The sequence below is a fragment of the Cryptomeria japonica genome, chromosome 1 (assembly GCF_030272615.1).
Source record: "Cryptomeria japonica chromosome 1, Sugi_1.0, whole genome shotgun sequence".
Classification (NCBI taxonomy): Eukaryota; Viridiplantae; Streptophyta; class Pinopsida; order Cupressales; family Cupressaceae; genus Cryptomeria; species Cryptomeria japonica.
Genome location: NC_081405.1, coordinates 145,748,400 through 145,763,314, shown reverse-complemented (window position 1 = coordinate 145,763,314; position 14,915 = coordinate 145,748,400). Strand labels below are relative to the sequence as shown.

The following is a 14,915-nucleotide window of genomic DNA, read 5'->3' as shown; positions in this document are numbered from 1 at the left end:
GGTGCAGGAGCACCTAGCTTTTAACCATTTTTTATGCATTTTCCATATTTTGAGGTGATGATCCATATTTTGGATTAGGTGTTTGAATAATGGAATACTCAGAGCTCCACATGTGTGTTTTATAGTCATTTTAAGGATGATTGTCACCTAGGTTGTTACTTTTCTCAAATCTGGCCTATGAGCCCTTGTAAGCCTAAAATGGCATAAATTTGCATTATGATCTAAAATGACTTGTAAATCCTGATTCAGAATTTAGGCATGTCAATTTAATGTTAGGAAGTCATGCTAGGAGGTTTAGTATAAGTAAAAATGAATAAAAGGCAAAAATGCACATTTGAGCAAAAGTTGTCATTGTTGCTTGACAAGGTTTTGCAACTTTTTGAGAAACTTTGCAATTTTTTAGCAAATCGATGGTTAGGAAACCGATGAAGAGTTGACTATGACAAAAATGGAATATAAAATGCTCTGAGAATGATTCTACTTGGGTTGGAACATTTGTGAGCAAGTTTGAATAGATTTTGAAGAAAATTTCCAGATTTTACCTTGTAATTTTGTCATTTTTGTAGCAATAGTCTGTACCAAATGGATTGACCTTGCTACTATTCCTTCATAGTGGTTTCATGTATGTTATTTTATTTCTCAAGAGGTTCTTGTAATTTATTTTCGTGTAGGTTTGAGGCGTGTTTACAAATTTGTATTGCTCTTCGCCTGAGCAAAGGTTCACGAGCAGTTTGACTAACACACGTGTTAGTCACGCATTTTAAACCATGGATTTTTGTGATAATTAGTTGGGATTGACTAACATGTCGCTATCATGTTGTACGAAAGATTTGTTTTGGAGCCAGACTAGCCTGGTTGTGTCTATTCTAGCTCCAAAATGGACCTTTCGTACAACGTGTTAGCGACAGGTTAGTCAATCGCAGCCGTTTATTGCAAAATCGATGTTGTAAAACACGCGACTAACATGCATGTTAGTCAATTCGTACTACCACAACAATTTGTCTATGAATTATGAATTTTGGGTCTAATAATTTTGAGAACATTTGATAAAAAGCCTTCATGTCTTATTGCCTCTAAAGAAAATATGTTTGTCTGTTACCTTTTTCTCCACTTAACCGAAAGGGTCTTTATGTCGTTGAAAAGGGGTCATTTGAGTTTTAAGTCTAGGCGGGTTTCATCTTTTAAGTTGGATCACTTTAATTTTCCTAAGTCTAAGCATGGTTTTTCTAATGTATGCATCTGGTTCTTAAAAGTCGGGCAGGTCTATTTTGATCCAATGGTGGTCGTGATACTACAATGGGAAGTTGCATGTTTAATACCCATCGCAACTCAGTGACAAGCTGCTAGTGGTGGGGCTGGGCAGAGATCCAACACTGGCAGTTAAGCACTGGTGGTTAAGTGATGAAGGGATGTTAAAGTTCGAGCGGTAAGGATTTAATCTAACGGTTGTCGCTAGACTACGATGAAGTGTTGCGAGTCCTTTTACTCTTCACAGATCAATGACTGAATGGTGGGCCCAGAAAGTGTGAAGAGGAAAAAGCACTTTAAACTGTGGTCAGGTCCAAGGAAAATCAACAGTGGTTGCGAGACCGTGATGGGAATATGCAAGTCATTTTACCCATCGCGACTCAATGACCAACAAGGTCATCGGAGAATGTCATCCCACACTACTCTGATACCCGATGGACTAGACGGCAAAGGCGGTATCATCGGCATAACTTACTCCTATGAGGCAATACCGAAAGGTAGAAATACTAAGTCATCGGGATAACTCAAATCATCGATGAGAAGAGTTTTGGGTTACGTCGATACCCGATGAGGGAGATAATGCCAAGCACAGAAGAGGAAGATAAGGTTACCATTTTTTTCCACCGTATATATTGAAATCCTTCAATTTCTTACTAAGCGAAAATAGAAACTCAATTATGCTATAAGAATTTAATTTTATTTGTAGTCATATATATTGAAATGCTTGAGTTTGATGTTATAGAACAATTTCATGCACATATAGTCAAAAACACTTGGTTTTTCACCATATATAATGAAATGTTAACAATAATTTCAAAACAGGGAAGATAAGAGTATCAGTTGGTGTCAACAATTTTTATTTTTGTCCGGTAAAGCTATATTTTATATTAATTTTGAAAATGTTTACATTCTAAAAGATAAACCTTCACGTCTAGCCGACTAGACCATTGAAGCCGGTATATGTAATGGTCCATACATAACACATTCAAAAATATTTAAAAAAATAAACATAGTCCTTGCTTAAAAATAGGTTGTATGTGCCATCTCGCTACTCCAGGTGAATAGTTACCGTGCCCTTTTCCACATCTAGCACTTCCATGTTCCTAACTTGGCTCATTTATGTCTCCCTGCTGGAGCCTTCATTGAAATGTAGCACATGACCCTTCTTAGTTGTTCCTCTTCCACAAGGTTGACCCTGTCATTTTGTGCATGCAGGAACCGTTCGTTGCACAAGTGCTTTATATTCTAACCAAGGTCCCCATTTTGCCATCTCCACACGTGCTTGCCAGGCATCGACCATCTTAAGGTATTGCATAATACCATACATTCCAGCCTGTGCTACACTTATTTTGGCCTCTTTATCGAATGTGGTGCTCCAAAGAAAGAACGGTCACAAGGGAGGAGTGAATTCACTCACATGAATCCACGCTCCATCCACACTTTCAAAGCCATCCATGTCTCATGCCAAACCTAATAAAGCTTCCATTCCGCCTAGCCATTCCTTCTTGACACACCTATTCATGATTTCTTTGTTGGCATATGCACACTCCAATGAGACATTGTAGGTGATTGAAGGTTACAATGTCTCATTGGAGTGTGCATATGCCAACAATCTCTCCCTTTGTCATTGATGCCAAAGGGGGAGTAGTAGTATGGGAAAATAATCAGCAAAAGACTTATCTGTTTAGGGGGAGCTCACATATTTTTGGTACACAATTTTTGGATTACAAGTTTTGGATACACTTTTTGAATTTTCTCATGAGTGTTGCCATCAATGCCAAAGGGGGAGATTGTTGGCATGTGCACACTCCAATGAGACATTGTGGGTGATTGAAGGTTTTGTCATTGATAGCAACCTTACAATCCTATGACACTGGCAAGGCATTCCACCGACACTAGCAAGATCAAACTCTATACCGACACTCAGACCACCGACACCGGTAGTGAAAGGAAGCATACCGGCACAGAGGCCGACAGGAATTTTGTTGTTAATATATTTTGTTTATTATTGTAAAATCATTGTAAGCCAACTTGGCAAGTTGTAAAATGACTCTTATATAAGAGAGATCATTGTAGAATACTTAGTGAAGAATAGAAGAATATAATTAGGCGAAATAAGGAAGACCTATTATGCGAATTATAGGTTAAGGGTTTATGTAAGAAGCAGAGAAAAAACCGATACTGGATCTGGCATTATAGATGCTATTTTGAAGTAGTACAAGACACTAGATTTATATAATCCATTTTGTAAGTCAGTGAGACTTCCTATTTTGTATTTGAGCAGTGAACTCTAGGGACTTGGCCTTCCTGCATGTGCAGGCCCCTCTTGTAGAAGTAATATTCTCTTATTGGCTAGTAAGTGAATATTGTGGGTCACAAATCCCACCAAGGTTTTTCCCACATCGGGTTTCCTCATTAAATCTTTGTGTTATGGTGTGTTTTTCATGTGGTTGCTTTTATCTCTGTTTATTGTATTACTTCTTGTTTACCGGTACACAGTTTTAATATGTTCTACATGTTTTAAGTTAAGAAATTCATATCACCGGTTAGATACTGATTCACCCCCCCCTCTCAGTATCTATGGGAATCCTAACATTCTCTAACTTTCAGAATAGGTCAGAGCTCTAGACACCATGTCATAAATGGAGACACTATGTCCGCATTCATTTTGTACTTCCATCTACCGTCTACATACTCAGGTCCAAGGATCAACTTCACCGTGGAAAGGAATGCGGTGTCTTCATAGATAAACACGTTCATCAACCTATCATCACTTCTTCATCCCCAAAATGCCATTTGTGTTTTTTTTGTCTCTAAAGAAAAATTGGCCTCCATATTTGAAATCGAGATACCTGTGATTCCAAAATGGACATTCAAATCCATCAAACTAATAGTGACATCTATAAATTATGTGAATTTTTATCAACCTATGCCTTAATTTTTAGGTGCTTTCTAATAACTAAGTTCATCTACCACATGTTCCATGTTCTTCTAGAATCTAAGTATCTACACCATAGTTTGTGGACATTTTTGTACACTTACACATATCCATATCATGCTATCCTACAAAGACCTTGGATTTATGTGATGCACACAGCTAATAAAAAATTTCTTCAACTAACAAGGTGCGTTATGCGCTTTCGTGCATGACCACTCCAAAATTGTAGTACGCAATGACTAACACGCCTGTTAGTCACATGTTTTACACTATTGATTTTGCAATCAACAAGTAGTGATTGACTAACACAGCACTAACACATTGTACAATAGGTGCTCCCACTCCAAAGTGGACGCATCTATTCTAGCTCCAAAATGGCAGTATGAATTGACTAACATGTGTGTTAGTTGCACATTTTACACCGTCGATTTTGTAATAAACGGCTGCGATTGACTAAGACATCACTAACACACTATACGAAAGGTCTATTTTGGAGCCAGAATAACTGTGGCCCTCCAAAGCGGACCTTTCGTATAACATGTTAGCGACAGGGTAGTAAATCGCAACCGTTAATTGCAAAATCGACACTGTAAAATGCTCTACTAACCCGTGTATTAGTAAATTTGTACTTCATTTTTGAACCAAAATACACGCATGCTTGACTAACACGCATGTTAGTCAATCCGTATTGTCTTTTTGGAGCTAGAATAGATGCGTTTGGTCGCAGCTCCAAACCAAACATTTTTTTGTTATTGTAGGATATTTATGTAATAAATAGTAAATCATATTAAAATAAGAAGACCAAAAAACTTGTGTAAAATTATCTACAAATTTATATGGGTATTTCTACATATTGATTTGAATCATTTGAAGATAATTTGAATATTAGTGTTATGCTATATATTTTACGTACATTGTTGTCCTAGAATGAGTGGTATTAGATCTACGAGCATGTCAACCTAATTGGGCATATTTAATTGTTAATCGTGGAAGGACTAACACGCTTGTTAGTCAATTCGTACGGCGAAGTCCACATGGCCGTGACTATTTCGTGATTAACACGCGTGCGGCTATTCTAGTAAATCCTTACTGTGGTTTTGGAGCTAGAATAGACGAGTGCACATCTCAGGAAGTATAATGAGAAAAGGCACCCCCTTATCGATGGAAGACGTTCCTACTTGATTATGGAAGTAAAAATTACAAATAATGGAAAGTTACACTATCAAGATAAGTAACCCCGATAAAAACACGCAACAAATACTAGTTGTTGATCGGCGTATTATATACTGATAACAATGCATGGAAATCCAAGGTCAGACCTATCGGCATCACTCTCACCAGTTATATTATGAAATCAACGATGGTAATATCAGAGAAGCATATACCGATAAGGCTCATCGGTATAGTGAACATAAGTGGCAAAAGCATAAAATTGTCTTGTCGATAACAGATGAGGCTATCGATAAGACTTACCGAAAAGCGCAATAGTGGAAATGTCCATCGGTGAAGGTTATAGCGAAAAGAAAGTCTGAATAGCTTCACCCAGATGTGACAGACCAAATAGACGCAGGCCACCAAGCAAAAACCTCAAATGAATTATAACCCTGATGCGGTGGATGCATCTATTCTGGCTCCAAAACGACAGTACAGCGAGACTAACACACATGTTTGTTGTGCGTTTAACCACAATTTTTTGGAGCCAACAAACATGCGTCCCGTGCGATATCTAACCCTAACATGAATAATTTCCCACTAAAGTAAAACAAGAATAATTTCCACTAAAGAAAAACAAGAAAATTTTCCCACTACATATAAAGCAAAACAAGAAAATTTTCCCACTGCATATAAAGAAAAATAAAAAACGAAAATGAAGAATTGAAATCCTGAATATACAAACAGAAAAAAAATGACTTGTCCACATACCTGACAACTTTAAAAAATGAAGCCTTCTTCAACAACGCAAGTTGCCCTTCAATAATAACTCACAACCTCCTTCTTCAAGCCCTTCTTTCCCTTCAACAATAGCATAAGACTTCAACAATGAGGACGCCCAACAATGAGGACACTTGCTTTAATCATGCATTAGTCCCATTAGTCCTCCTATTTTCTACATGAGGCAGAAAATGGCACGAGGTATTCTGAAACAGAGGTACAGGGACGCGTAATACGGTTTGACTAACACGCGTGTTAGTGGCATGTTGTACATCATCAATTTTTCAATGAACAACTACGATTGACTAAGGACTAAGCCACTTGTCACTAACACGTATGAGAGATTTTGGAGGGAGCCAACACGTTTTGGAAGCCTATGCCCTCTTTTTCCCGCCATTTTGTCATCCGAACGCAGTCATCTACAATTGCCGCTGGTTGTTTATTTTTCATTGCTTTTAATGTGCGTGTTTTGCACAACACACCGCCGCGAGCCGTGACCCAGGATCATCCATCCTCTGACATGTCCATGTAGTTTCGCGTGGGCCCCGATGTTTGAAACCGACGAGTCTAGGACAAGTCCATGTCATTTTTTGTGGGTCCGACGACTGTGCCAAATTGGCATGGTATGCATTTCGCGAACATGTATATCGATACATGTCGTTGGTATGACAGGTCACTTTTGGAGCCAGAATAGACGCGTCCAAATAGACGCGTCCTAGTTGAAGACTGCCCTAGTTGCATCTTGGTACTATCATTAACATCTGGTACTAGTTTGTCATTAGCATATGGTACTGACAATAACACATGCCTCTATATGTGCCCACTAGTGATGCGTGTCCACTACTGATCCATGGAAACAGACACAGCCCAATTTGAAGACGCGTCAACAACCCACAAAACATTAGAAGTCTATAAAAAAAGATTTTACATGCTCATTTCTTATTCGTCAAGATTTTGATTTCTAAATTTGTAAATTGAAAAGAATTAAATCACTGGAAAAATTGCAGCCACCAATAAGAAAACTGTAAAAATCAGCAGACAGGTCATCTTAATGGAAAAATTAATATAGAGTATAGAATAAAAATAAAAACAACGAATTTCAAAGCAGCTTTTAATTGAAACTAAGAAGATGAAAATATTAATTTCCGCCTTATAAAACAGGGACTAACAATATTCTCCCATTCTCAGTCATACACGAGTTTGAAAAAACCTCATAAAAGACAGAATCTCATACGTTGACAGGCAATCCCTTGACCATCTAAATGAGGTGACCTTAAATAAAAAACACAAAAGTCTCTTTCAATTTGTAAAAGCGGAGATTAATTTGTATAAAGTAATTCCAACTTGGATCTGACTTTTTCTATTTATAGATTTAACGATCTCATCTACTCATTGGATGTATTGAAGAAATATTGAGGATCGCTGCGAAAAGAGGTTGCATTCTAATTCTCTTAACCACTATTGTTGCGGAAACTGGTGAATGAAGATGCAGAAGCCTATTCTCTGTCTCACCGCCAACATCCTTGTGCTCTTTGTCTCAGTTGCAGCTCAGCCAGGTAAGGATACAGAAACGAATAACTTAAACAAAATTTGTTATTTTAATATGTGGTCGGCTTTTCTTCAAATGATTATGATTTCTTTCGGTAAAACAGGATTCCTCAATATTGACTGTGGCGGGAGAAAGAATTCGACAGACCCAGAGACGAATATTACCTGGATTGTGGACGCCAACTATGTAGATGTTGGCCAAACAGTAAATTTCTCTGTCCCAAATACACCATTCCACATGCAATCTATGCGTCTTTTCCCAAAACCTCTAAATAAGTCTTGTTACCGGCTGCCTGTGAATCCGAACGTCAACTATCTCTTAAGGCTTTGGTTTCTTTTTGATTACTATGATCAATCCACTAATCTTCCGAGCTTTAATGTCTCCTTCGAGACGGAAGGACTGCTTACTCAAAAGATTCAGGCAATTAAATCTGCGCAAGATATAGAGTGGACAAGTGAAAAGATCTTGAGGAGTCCTAACGGGGTTCTTTACGTTTGCTTGATTCGAACTTCCGATGACAGCGATCCTTTCGTCTCTGCAATCCAGTTGCGAAGTCTCTTGAGTGGGATGTACGCTCTGTAAGTGAAACCGGGGACAATGTTGAGCACAGTGACCAGACGTGATCTTGGTGTTAACTCAACCGACCTTGTCAGGTATTTATCAATTTCTTGAATAAGTTTTTGGGCATATTAGAGATTTGAATCACGATTAACAGATTGTGTATGATATAATCAATCAGGTATCCTCAGGATGAATTTGATCGCTTTTGGACGACAGAAAAAGGTGTAGATTTAGATAACAACACTCTACCAATATTATCCAGCCGTTCAGTGAATTTCAACGATAAAAATAACAGCAGCAATGTTCCTCCAACCTTTGTATTGCAGTCAGCGCTAACTGTAAAACCCTCTACAGAGCCTTTGGTTTTCGGTCTGGAAAGGCAATACATTAAAATTTTAGTTGTACTATACTTTGCAGAGATCGAGGTCCTAAATTCTTCTGAATATAGAAAATTCAAAATTCTGATAAATAATATAGCAGTTAGCAATATAACCTTGGACGTGAAAAATAATATTGTACAAGTGCCACTGACATACGACAGAGGAGCAGGTAGAGTTTTCTCTGCAGACTATCCAAGATGAGCAAGGTAAATCTAACCGCGGACCACTGCTTAACGGTTTAGAGTATTATAAAATAATCGACAGCGAGACCGCAACTGATGCAGGCGATGGTAAGATTGATATGTTAATTACATTTCTATGTTTGAGATTATATTATTATTTGCGTTATACTATTGGCGATAGTAGATCGATGCTTGAATGTATTTGACCTGCAGTTAGTGGGCTTTTCTCCATTAAAACCGCTTTTGGCATGAAGGAATGGATATCCGATCCTTGCTTTTCTATTCCCTGGAACGGAATCAAGTGCAACAAAAACTACACGGTTAGAGTTGTAGAAATGTAAGTTGAAACATATCACTGAATTGTTTTGTATGTTATACCAAGTGGGTCGTTTAAGAAAGGCTGATGAGAGTGTGTTATCTGGTCGTTTCCATTAGCGATCTGTCGGGAAGGAATCTGTCTGGACCTGTACCAAATAGTATCAAGGAGTTAACTGAATTGAGAAGCATGTGAGAACTCTGCATTATTTTCAATTTCTTAATCTATTGCTACAAATTGAATATGGGTATTTAGGTTTTACTCGCAAATTGCTGTTCTACGTTTTGTTTTGAACAGTTCTTTCCAGGACAACCATTTATCGGTAATCTTACCAGATTTTTGCAAGTTAGCAAGATTGGAAATACTGTAAGTCGAGTCAAAAACGGTCATCCATTTTTATTTGGTACCAATGATTCTTCCAAGCAAAATTATAATTCTTTGGACCGTATGTTCAGGCGACTTCAAAATAATAATCTTAGTGGTATCATCCCGGACTGTCTGTCCGAATTGAAAAACTTGAAGGAAGTGTATGTTCTTCCAATTCTTCCATGTTTCAATTTTTTTGTAATTTAATTGTTCGGTAAATTCGTGTTTGATTTATGCGTTTTATCTGTGTGCCAGAAATTTAGAGAACAATAACCTTAGCGGAGTTGTTCCCGAAGGGCTTTTGCGTAATAGATTGTTCGACATTAGGTGATCTCTTGACTTTTTTTGTCTAATATTTTTAAAAGAAATATAAACAGATACACTTCGGTGTTGTTACTATGATTACCAGTTTTGAGAATTTAAAAAAAAAATTTATTCAGGTACTCTGGGAATCCGAATCTTTGCAAAGATGGCAATCAATGCCACTCCAAGGATAAAAACATTAGGATTATTGTTGTATCAGCCATAGCTGCTCTCGTCGGGTGTTCACTTGTGTTATCAGTCATTATGTACCGACGAAGAAAATACTTGAAGAAAAAAAATCAGATCAATAATCAGCCATTAAGTACGAAGAGAGATTTCACACTGTTCTTACAAAACCTAAATTCCTAGTACTTAGTTATTTAAACATACCTCTAGTTACCTTATCTGTAGTTCTTTTTTGTAAACAAAATTACAGATGCAGGTTTGATACCGGGCATGGTACTAAACCCTTTGAGCTGCTGTTCATTCAGTCTGCTGGATATGAAAACAGCCACAAACAATTTCGGCCAAAAGATCGGACAGGGCGGTTTCGGAAGTGTTTACTTTGGCAAGTTAGCTGATGGAAAAGATGTGGCTGTAAAGCTGCTCTCCTCCTCCTCAAAACAAGGACTGGCAGAGTTCTTAAACGAGGTAATGTCAAAAAACCTACATATACCTCAATAGTTTAACTTAGGATTTGAAGAATTGATCAAACACAGACACAAATTCTTACACAGTAATAACACACAATGAATCTTTCTGTACAAGATTAAGATCAAGATCAACTTATCAGAGATCAAAGATGCATAATTCATTATAATTGTCTCAATAAATAGAAGTCTTAGATTCATTAAAAACTCCATACAATTCTATGCAAATAACAATCTCTAAGAGTAACATGGAAAAACTAACTGCAGTTCTTTCCATGCAATTCTTCATGCAAAGTGGAGAAATTAATATTCCAACAGGATTGAAGATGAAAGATTACCAATTTTAACTTAAAAATAAAGAGCTGATGTGTTTTAGTTAACGGATTCTTTATGATGTAGAGAACTTAAATCCATTAGCTTCGTTAATCACACTTCACCGTTTGTTTAAACCATTCACAAATTTGAAGCTCAAAATTTGTTTTGATGATCAGATCAATCCCCTTTCTAGAGTGCATCACAAAAATTTGGTGTCTCTGAGTGGCTACTGCAACGAGTCCCAAAGAACTTATGCTTGTGTATGAACATATGTGTGGAGGATCACTGAAGGACCTCTACGGTAGGATAATTCTTCATAAGCAAAACATGCATATCAGTGTAAGACACATAACTCATGTCTATGTCATCCTCCAGGCTCTCTATCAAACATTTCGACACTCGATTGGAAAACTAGACTTGGAATAGCTCTAGACGCGGCACAAGGTAATACCTTGGACGACCCCATGTTATTTATTCTTGTGGACTAAAATCAATTGATTATTCAATTTACTTAACGTTCAATTATTTTTAAGGGCTCGAATACCTGCTTGTAAGCTGCACACCAAAAATCGTTCATAGAGATGTGAAGAGCTCAAATATCCTTCTCGACAGCAATCTGCGGGCGAAAATGGCAGATTTTGGTCTTTCAAAAATAATTGGCGATGACATAATGTCCAGTCATATAACCACAAACATAAAAGGAACAGTGGGATACTTAGACCCAGAGTAAACTAACTTTAATCCTTAGTTTCTCCGAGACATTTTAATGTTGAAGAGTTTTGTTCCAGTTTTTGCAGAAGCATGACTGCCGTACTCTTCTAATACCCACACTTCTTTTATTATTGAAAGGTACTTTCATACGAACAAGTTAACAGAGAGAAGCGATGTGTATAGCTTTGGAGTGGTTTTGTTGGAGATGATATGCGGGAGAAAAGCAATTGATCCAGAGCTATGTGAAGAAGAGCTAAGCCTTTTGAAATGGGTGAGCCTTTACATAAATCACAATTAACATCGACCAGAGTTTTATTTCACAATTAACATCGACCAAAGTTTTATTTCAATTAACTTGTCTCGTTTTAAATATAGTAGATCTGATAAAACTAAGTGTATATGCTTTCTATGTTCTTATGTCAGGTAATGCTACATGTCGAGGGGAGCGAAGATTATGGTGGTCCATTGATAGCCATCATAGACAAAAAGATGTGCATGTATGAAATCGACATGAAATCTCTCTATCCCATATTTACTCTGTCGCTTAAATGCATTCAGAATGAAGCATCCAAGAGGCCGACCATAACTGACATAGTAAAGCAGATAAAAGAAGCCATGGATATGATTAAGTCCGAATCTTCGAGTGAAGAGATAAACGAGCCTCGATACTCCGCAGAATATAGCTACAGCCTACTTGACGTTGGTAGATAACAGCAAACGATATAGCACCCAATCTCACGTCAACCATTCCATAACAATCTAAAAATTGCATGGCTGTGATATCAAATATTTATAAGTAGGGCAGGACATTTTCGGTAAAAGCACCGGTTTTATAATTAGTTTTCCGGTAAAATGTAAACGTCGCTCCAGTGCTTTTAAGTAATCAATGATTTCAACTTTATTATATGTATTAATTACTAGCAGTTGCACGCTTTTGCTATGCAACGATAAGTCGATAGCATGTTCAGAATGAATGAGAATACAAGTTTGATTTTTTATTATATTCATGTTGAACGAATAGTGTTCCAACAGTAAAATTTCTTTGCTGTGATCTATTTCAACTGCAAGTTTAATATATATTATTGTAAGGTTGAGTTCAATCAAATTGAACCAAAGTTTCAATTTCAGTATATGCAAAATATAAGACATACAGTCTCACAATGATTCAAATTTATTTATTTAGAATTTTGTTGAGGATAAAGCAAAGTATGGATTACAAAAAGTTGTTCTGTATGTAATATTGATAGTATTCTATAAACAATTTTTCACCCTTACAGTATCTTTAGAAGGTGGAGATCAAAACTCTTACAGTATCTTTAGAAGGTGGAGATCAAAATTCTAATGTCTGCACAACAGTTCTATAAAAAAAAATTCCCCTTAATACTTATCACTGTAACATGGACCACAGGCAAATTAGCAAGCGCATATCCAAACTTTCCAAATTGTTCTATTGATGAAAATAGAATCACCATTTATCCAAGTTTAGAACACCATGTGAATAAGAGTGAATAGACATTCAATCCCAATGGTTCATTGTTTAGAGAGCATCAAAACATATCAAGCAAACTTTATGCCTGCATGCCATGAATTCCATCTGTGTGACATTCAGAAATATGTCGCGCCTAGAATAGTACATTAGGATTTGAAGTATGCAGACAAATTTTGAGTGATTTTGTAGAATAGGGCAAGTCACCATTGCTTAGTTAGGAAAGTAATCTAGGATTACATTCAGAAATAAGGAGGAGGTTTTTCTAATATAGATATTGTCAAATACATCATTTGGTACTCATATATACTTTCCTTATTTTAGTTTACGTAGAGAGCAATAGTTGATCTAACAATGTCACTATTATACCATTCATGCTTCCTCAATTTGTAGCCTTCAAGGACACTATCATTTGTTTTGAATTGTGGCATACTCCATAAGTTCTAGCTTCTTTCCATTGATATAGAATGGCATCACATTGTCTTCTTGCATTGTATGCAATAGCTGTCCTTTTCCAAGCCCATCTTAAGTGTAAGGAAGCAAAGGTGTGCGGAAATGCTTCCTACGCTAATCTTGAGGGGACGGTTATGCAACTTTCAACTTAAATATTACTAAGATATCAAGAAATGCACAATAAAGCATAAACAAAATAGCTATGAACACATAACACAGTGATTACTATGGGGAAACCCTTCTGGGAGAAAAACCCCACACTCCAAAACTCGCACAATGTATTATCAAATCAAGCTGATTACAATACACTTGCAATGCAAGTTCTTACAGGAGCGCATCACCACAACTTGAACTCAGAGAGGCTCCTTCTAGCATCCAGTCTTGCAAAAAACTCAATTATCAAAATCCCCCCCAAGCCCTCCTTTTATAGTGATTTTACAACCTAGAAACCACTTGTGGTTTTACAAAACCATGGGCTTAACCACCATGCCACATGGTGCCCATTTTTGACATTTACATTTCCAAAATGGAAAAACAACCAGGTTAAAATAGTAATCCCGTCCATAATTTTGTCCCCTAGCTTAGACCCTCATAACCAACATGAAATGTGTCATATAATCTCTAAAAATGGCCCTCCTATATTATACTATGGACAAGGCATCTTTTAACAACTCTTATACCTTTTTCCAAGGCACCGACACATGGGAAACCTCCCAATTACATTTGGAACAATTTACCAAAAATTGCAAGGTTGAGACACATGTATCTCAACATTCTCCCACTTGTCGAATACCTTGCAAGAGTTAGGGGATCCATATTACCATGGACTCAATAGTCAGGGGCCAAGAGGCCCATAGACTCTGAACTTCTCTGTGCTCACAGGCTTAGTTAATGAATCAACAACATTCACCAAAGTTTCTACCTTCTCCAGCTTCACCCTGCCATCCTCAACCATATCTCTCACAAAATGATATTGTACATCAATGTGTTTGGTCCTAGCATGAAAAGTTGGGTTCTTCACTAGGCAAATTGCACTCTGACTGTCACTATAAATTGTCACTGCACCCTACTTAAACTCTATATCTAAACACAATCTCTTAATCCAAATGGCTTCTTTGTAGGCATGAGTAGCTGCCATATACTCTGCCTCTGTAGTGGACAAAGCGACCACAGCCTGTCGCTTGCTCATCCAGCTAATTGCACCACCAAATAATGTAAACACATATGCATTGGTGGATCTTCTTCTATCAACATCACCAGCCCAGTCTGAATCCACAAAGCCTCGAATATCTAAGGAATGCTCATTTCCTATTCCATGAAAACATATCGAGTACTCTGAAGTACCCCTCAAGTATCTGAAAACTCTTTTTACTACATCCCAATGTGCTCTTCCTAGATTAGACATATAACGAGAAAGAACTCCCACTGCTTGGGCAATGTCTGGTCTTGTACAGACCATAGCATACATCAAACTTCCAACAACACTCTGATATGGTACTCGACTCATCTCTTCCATCTCCAATGG

General features: G+C 37.3%; 3 protein-coding genes across 5 annotated transcripts; all 3 read left to right on the top strand.

The window, feature by feature from the left end:
• The first annotated feature begins 7,524 nt into the window (after nucleotides 1-7,524).
• LOC131027423 (probable LRR receptor-like serine/threonine-protein kinase At1g67720) lies at nucleotides 7,525-12,452 on the top strand. 3 transcript variants are annotated; one of them, XM_059215632.1, is made up of 15 exons: nucleotides 7,525-7,674; nucleotides 7,771-8,320; nucleotides 8,407-8,898; nucleotides 9,004-9,127; nucleotides 9,226-9,297; nucleotides 9,404-9,472; nucleotides 9,562-9,633; nucleotides 9,728-9,799; nucleotides 9,913-10,097; nucleotides 10,212-10,426; nucleotides 10,917-11,041; nucleotides 11,116-11,184; nucleotides 11,274-11,466; nucleotides 11,590-11,722; nucleotides 11,875-12,452. In XM_059215632.1, exons 4-11 carry the CDS (start codon nucleotides 9,039-9,041, stop codon nucleotides 11,004-11,006), a joined length of 864 nt encoding a protein of 287 aa, XP_059071615.1. In that variant the 5' UTR covers nucleotides 7,525-7,674; nucleotides 7,771-8,320; nucleotides 8,407-8,898; nucleotides 9,004-9,038; the 3' UTR covers nucleotides 11,007-11,041; nucleotides 11,116-11,184; nucleotides 11,274-11,466; nucleotides 11,590-11,722; nucleotides 11,875-12,452. The 3 variants fall into 3 exon arrangements, with proteins under 3 accessions (XP_059071615.1, XP_059071592.1, XP_059071628.1); XM_059215609.1 differs by having other exon boundaries at nucleotides 10,917-11,184; XM_059215645.1 differs by having other exon boundaries at nucleotides 8,407-9,127; nucleotides 10,917-11,184.
• On the top strand, nucleotides 7,605-8,809 carry LOC131855913 (leucine-rich repeat receptor-like serine/threonine-protein kinase At2g14510). Its single transcript, XM_059208831.1, has 3 exons — nucleotides 7,605-7,674; nucleotides 7,771-8,245; nucleotides 8,407-8,809. Exons 1-3 carry the CDS (start codon nucleotides 7,605-7,607, stop codon nucleotides 8,807-8,809), a joined length of 948 nt encoding a protein of 315 aa, XP_059064814.1.
• On the top strand, nucleotides 11,369-12,162 carry LOC131856874 (probable receptor-like protein kinase At2g23200). Its single transcript, XM_059208827.1, has 3 exons — nucleotides 11,369-11,466; nucleotides 11,590-11,722; nucleotides 11,875-12,162. The coding sequence occupies exons 1-3, from the start codon at nucleotides 11,369-11,371 to the stop codon at nucleotides 12,160-12,162; spliced, it is 519 nt and encodes a 172-aa protein (XP_059064810.1).
• Nucleotides 12,453-14,915: the final 2,463 nt, after the last annotated feature.

What these genes read in the sequence shown, in the direction of transcription:
- LOC131027423 (XM_059215632.1), top strand. Translation starts at nt 9,039, where the DNA reads ATGAAGGAATGGATATCCGATCCTTGCTTTTCTATTCCCTGGAACGGA. An exon ending in ACGGTTAGAGTTGTAGAAAT is followed by an intron (nt 9,128 to 9,225) that starts GTAAGTTGAAAC and finishes CGTTTCCATTAG; the next exon opens with CGATCTGTCGGGAAGGAATC. An exon ending in TTAACTGAATTGAGAAGCAT is followed by an intron (nt 9,298 to 9,403) that starts GTGAGAACTCTG and finishes TGTTTTGAACAG; the next exon opens with TTCTTTCCAGGACAACCATT.
- LOC131856874 (XM_059208827.1), top strand. Translation starts at nt 11,369, where the DNA reads ATGGCAGATTTTGGTCTTTCAAAAATAATTGGCGATGACATAATGTCC. An exon ending in GTGGGATACTTAGACCCAGA is followed by an intron (nt 11,467 to 11,589) that starts GTAAACTAACTT and finishes TATTATTGAAAG; the next exon opens with GTACTTTCATACGAACAAGT. An exon ending in AGCTAAGCCTTTTGAAATGG is followed by an intron (nt 11,723 to 11,874) that starts GTGAGCCTTTAC and finishes TTCTTATGTCAG; the next exon opens with GTAATGCTACATGTCGAGGG.
- LOC131855913 (XM_059208831.1), top strand. Translation starts at nt 7,605, where the DNA reads ATGCAGAAGCCTATTCTCTGTCTCACCGCCAACATCCTTGTGCTCTTT. An exon ending in CTCAGTTGCAGCTCAGCCAG is followed by an intron (nt 7,675 to 7,770) that starts GTAAGGATACAG and finishes TCGGTAAAACAG; the next exon opens with GATTCCTCAATATTGACTGT. An exon ending in TTGAGTGGGATGTACGCTCT is followed by an intron (nt 8,246 to 8,406) that starts GTAAGTGAAACC and finishes ATAATCAATCAG; the next exon opens with GTATCCTCAGGATGAATTTG.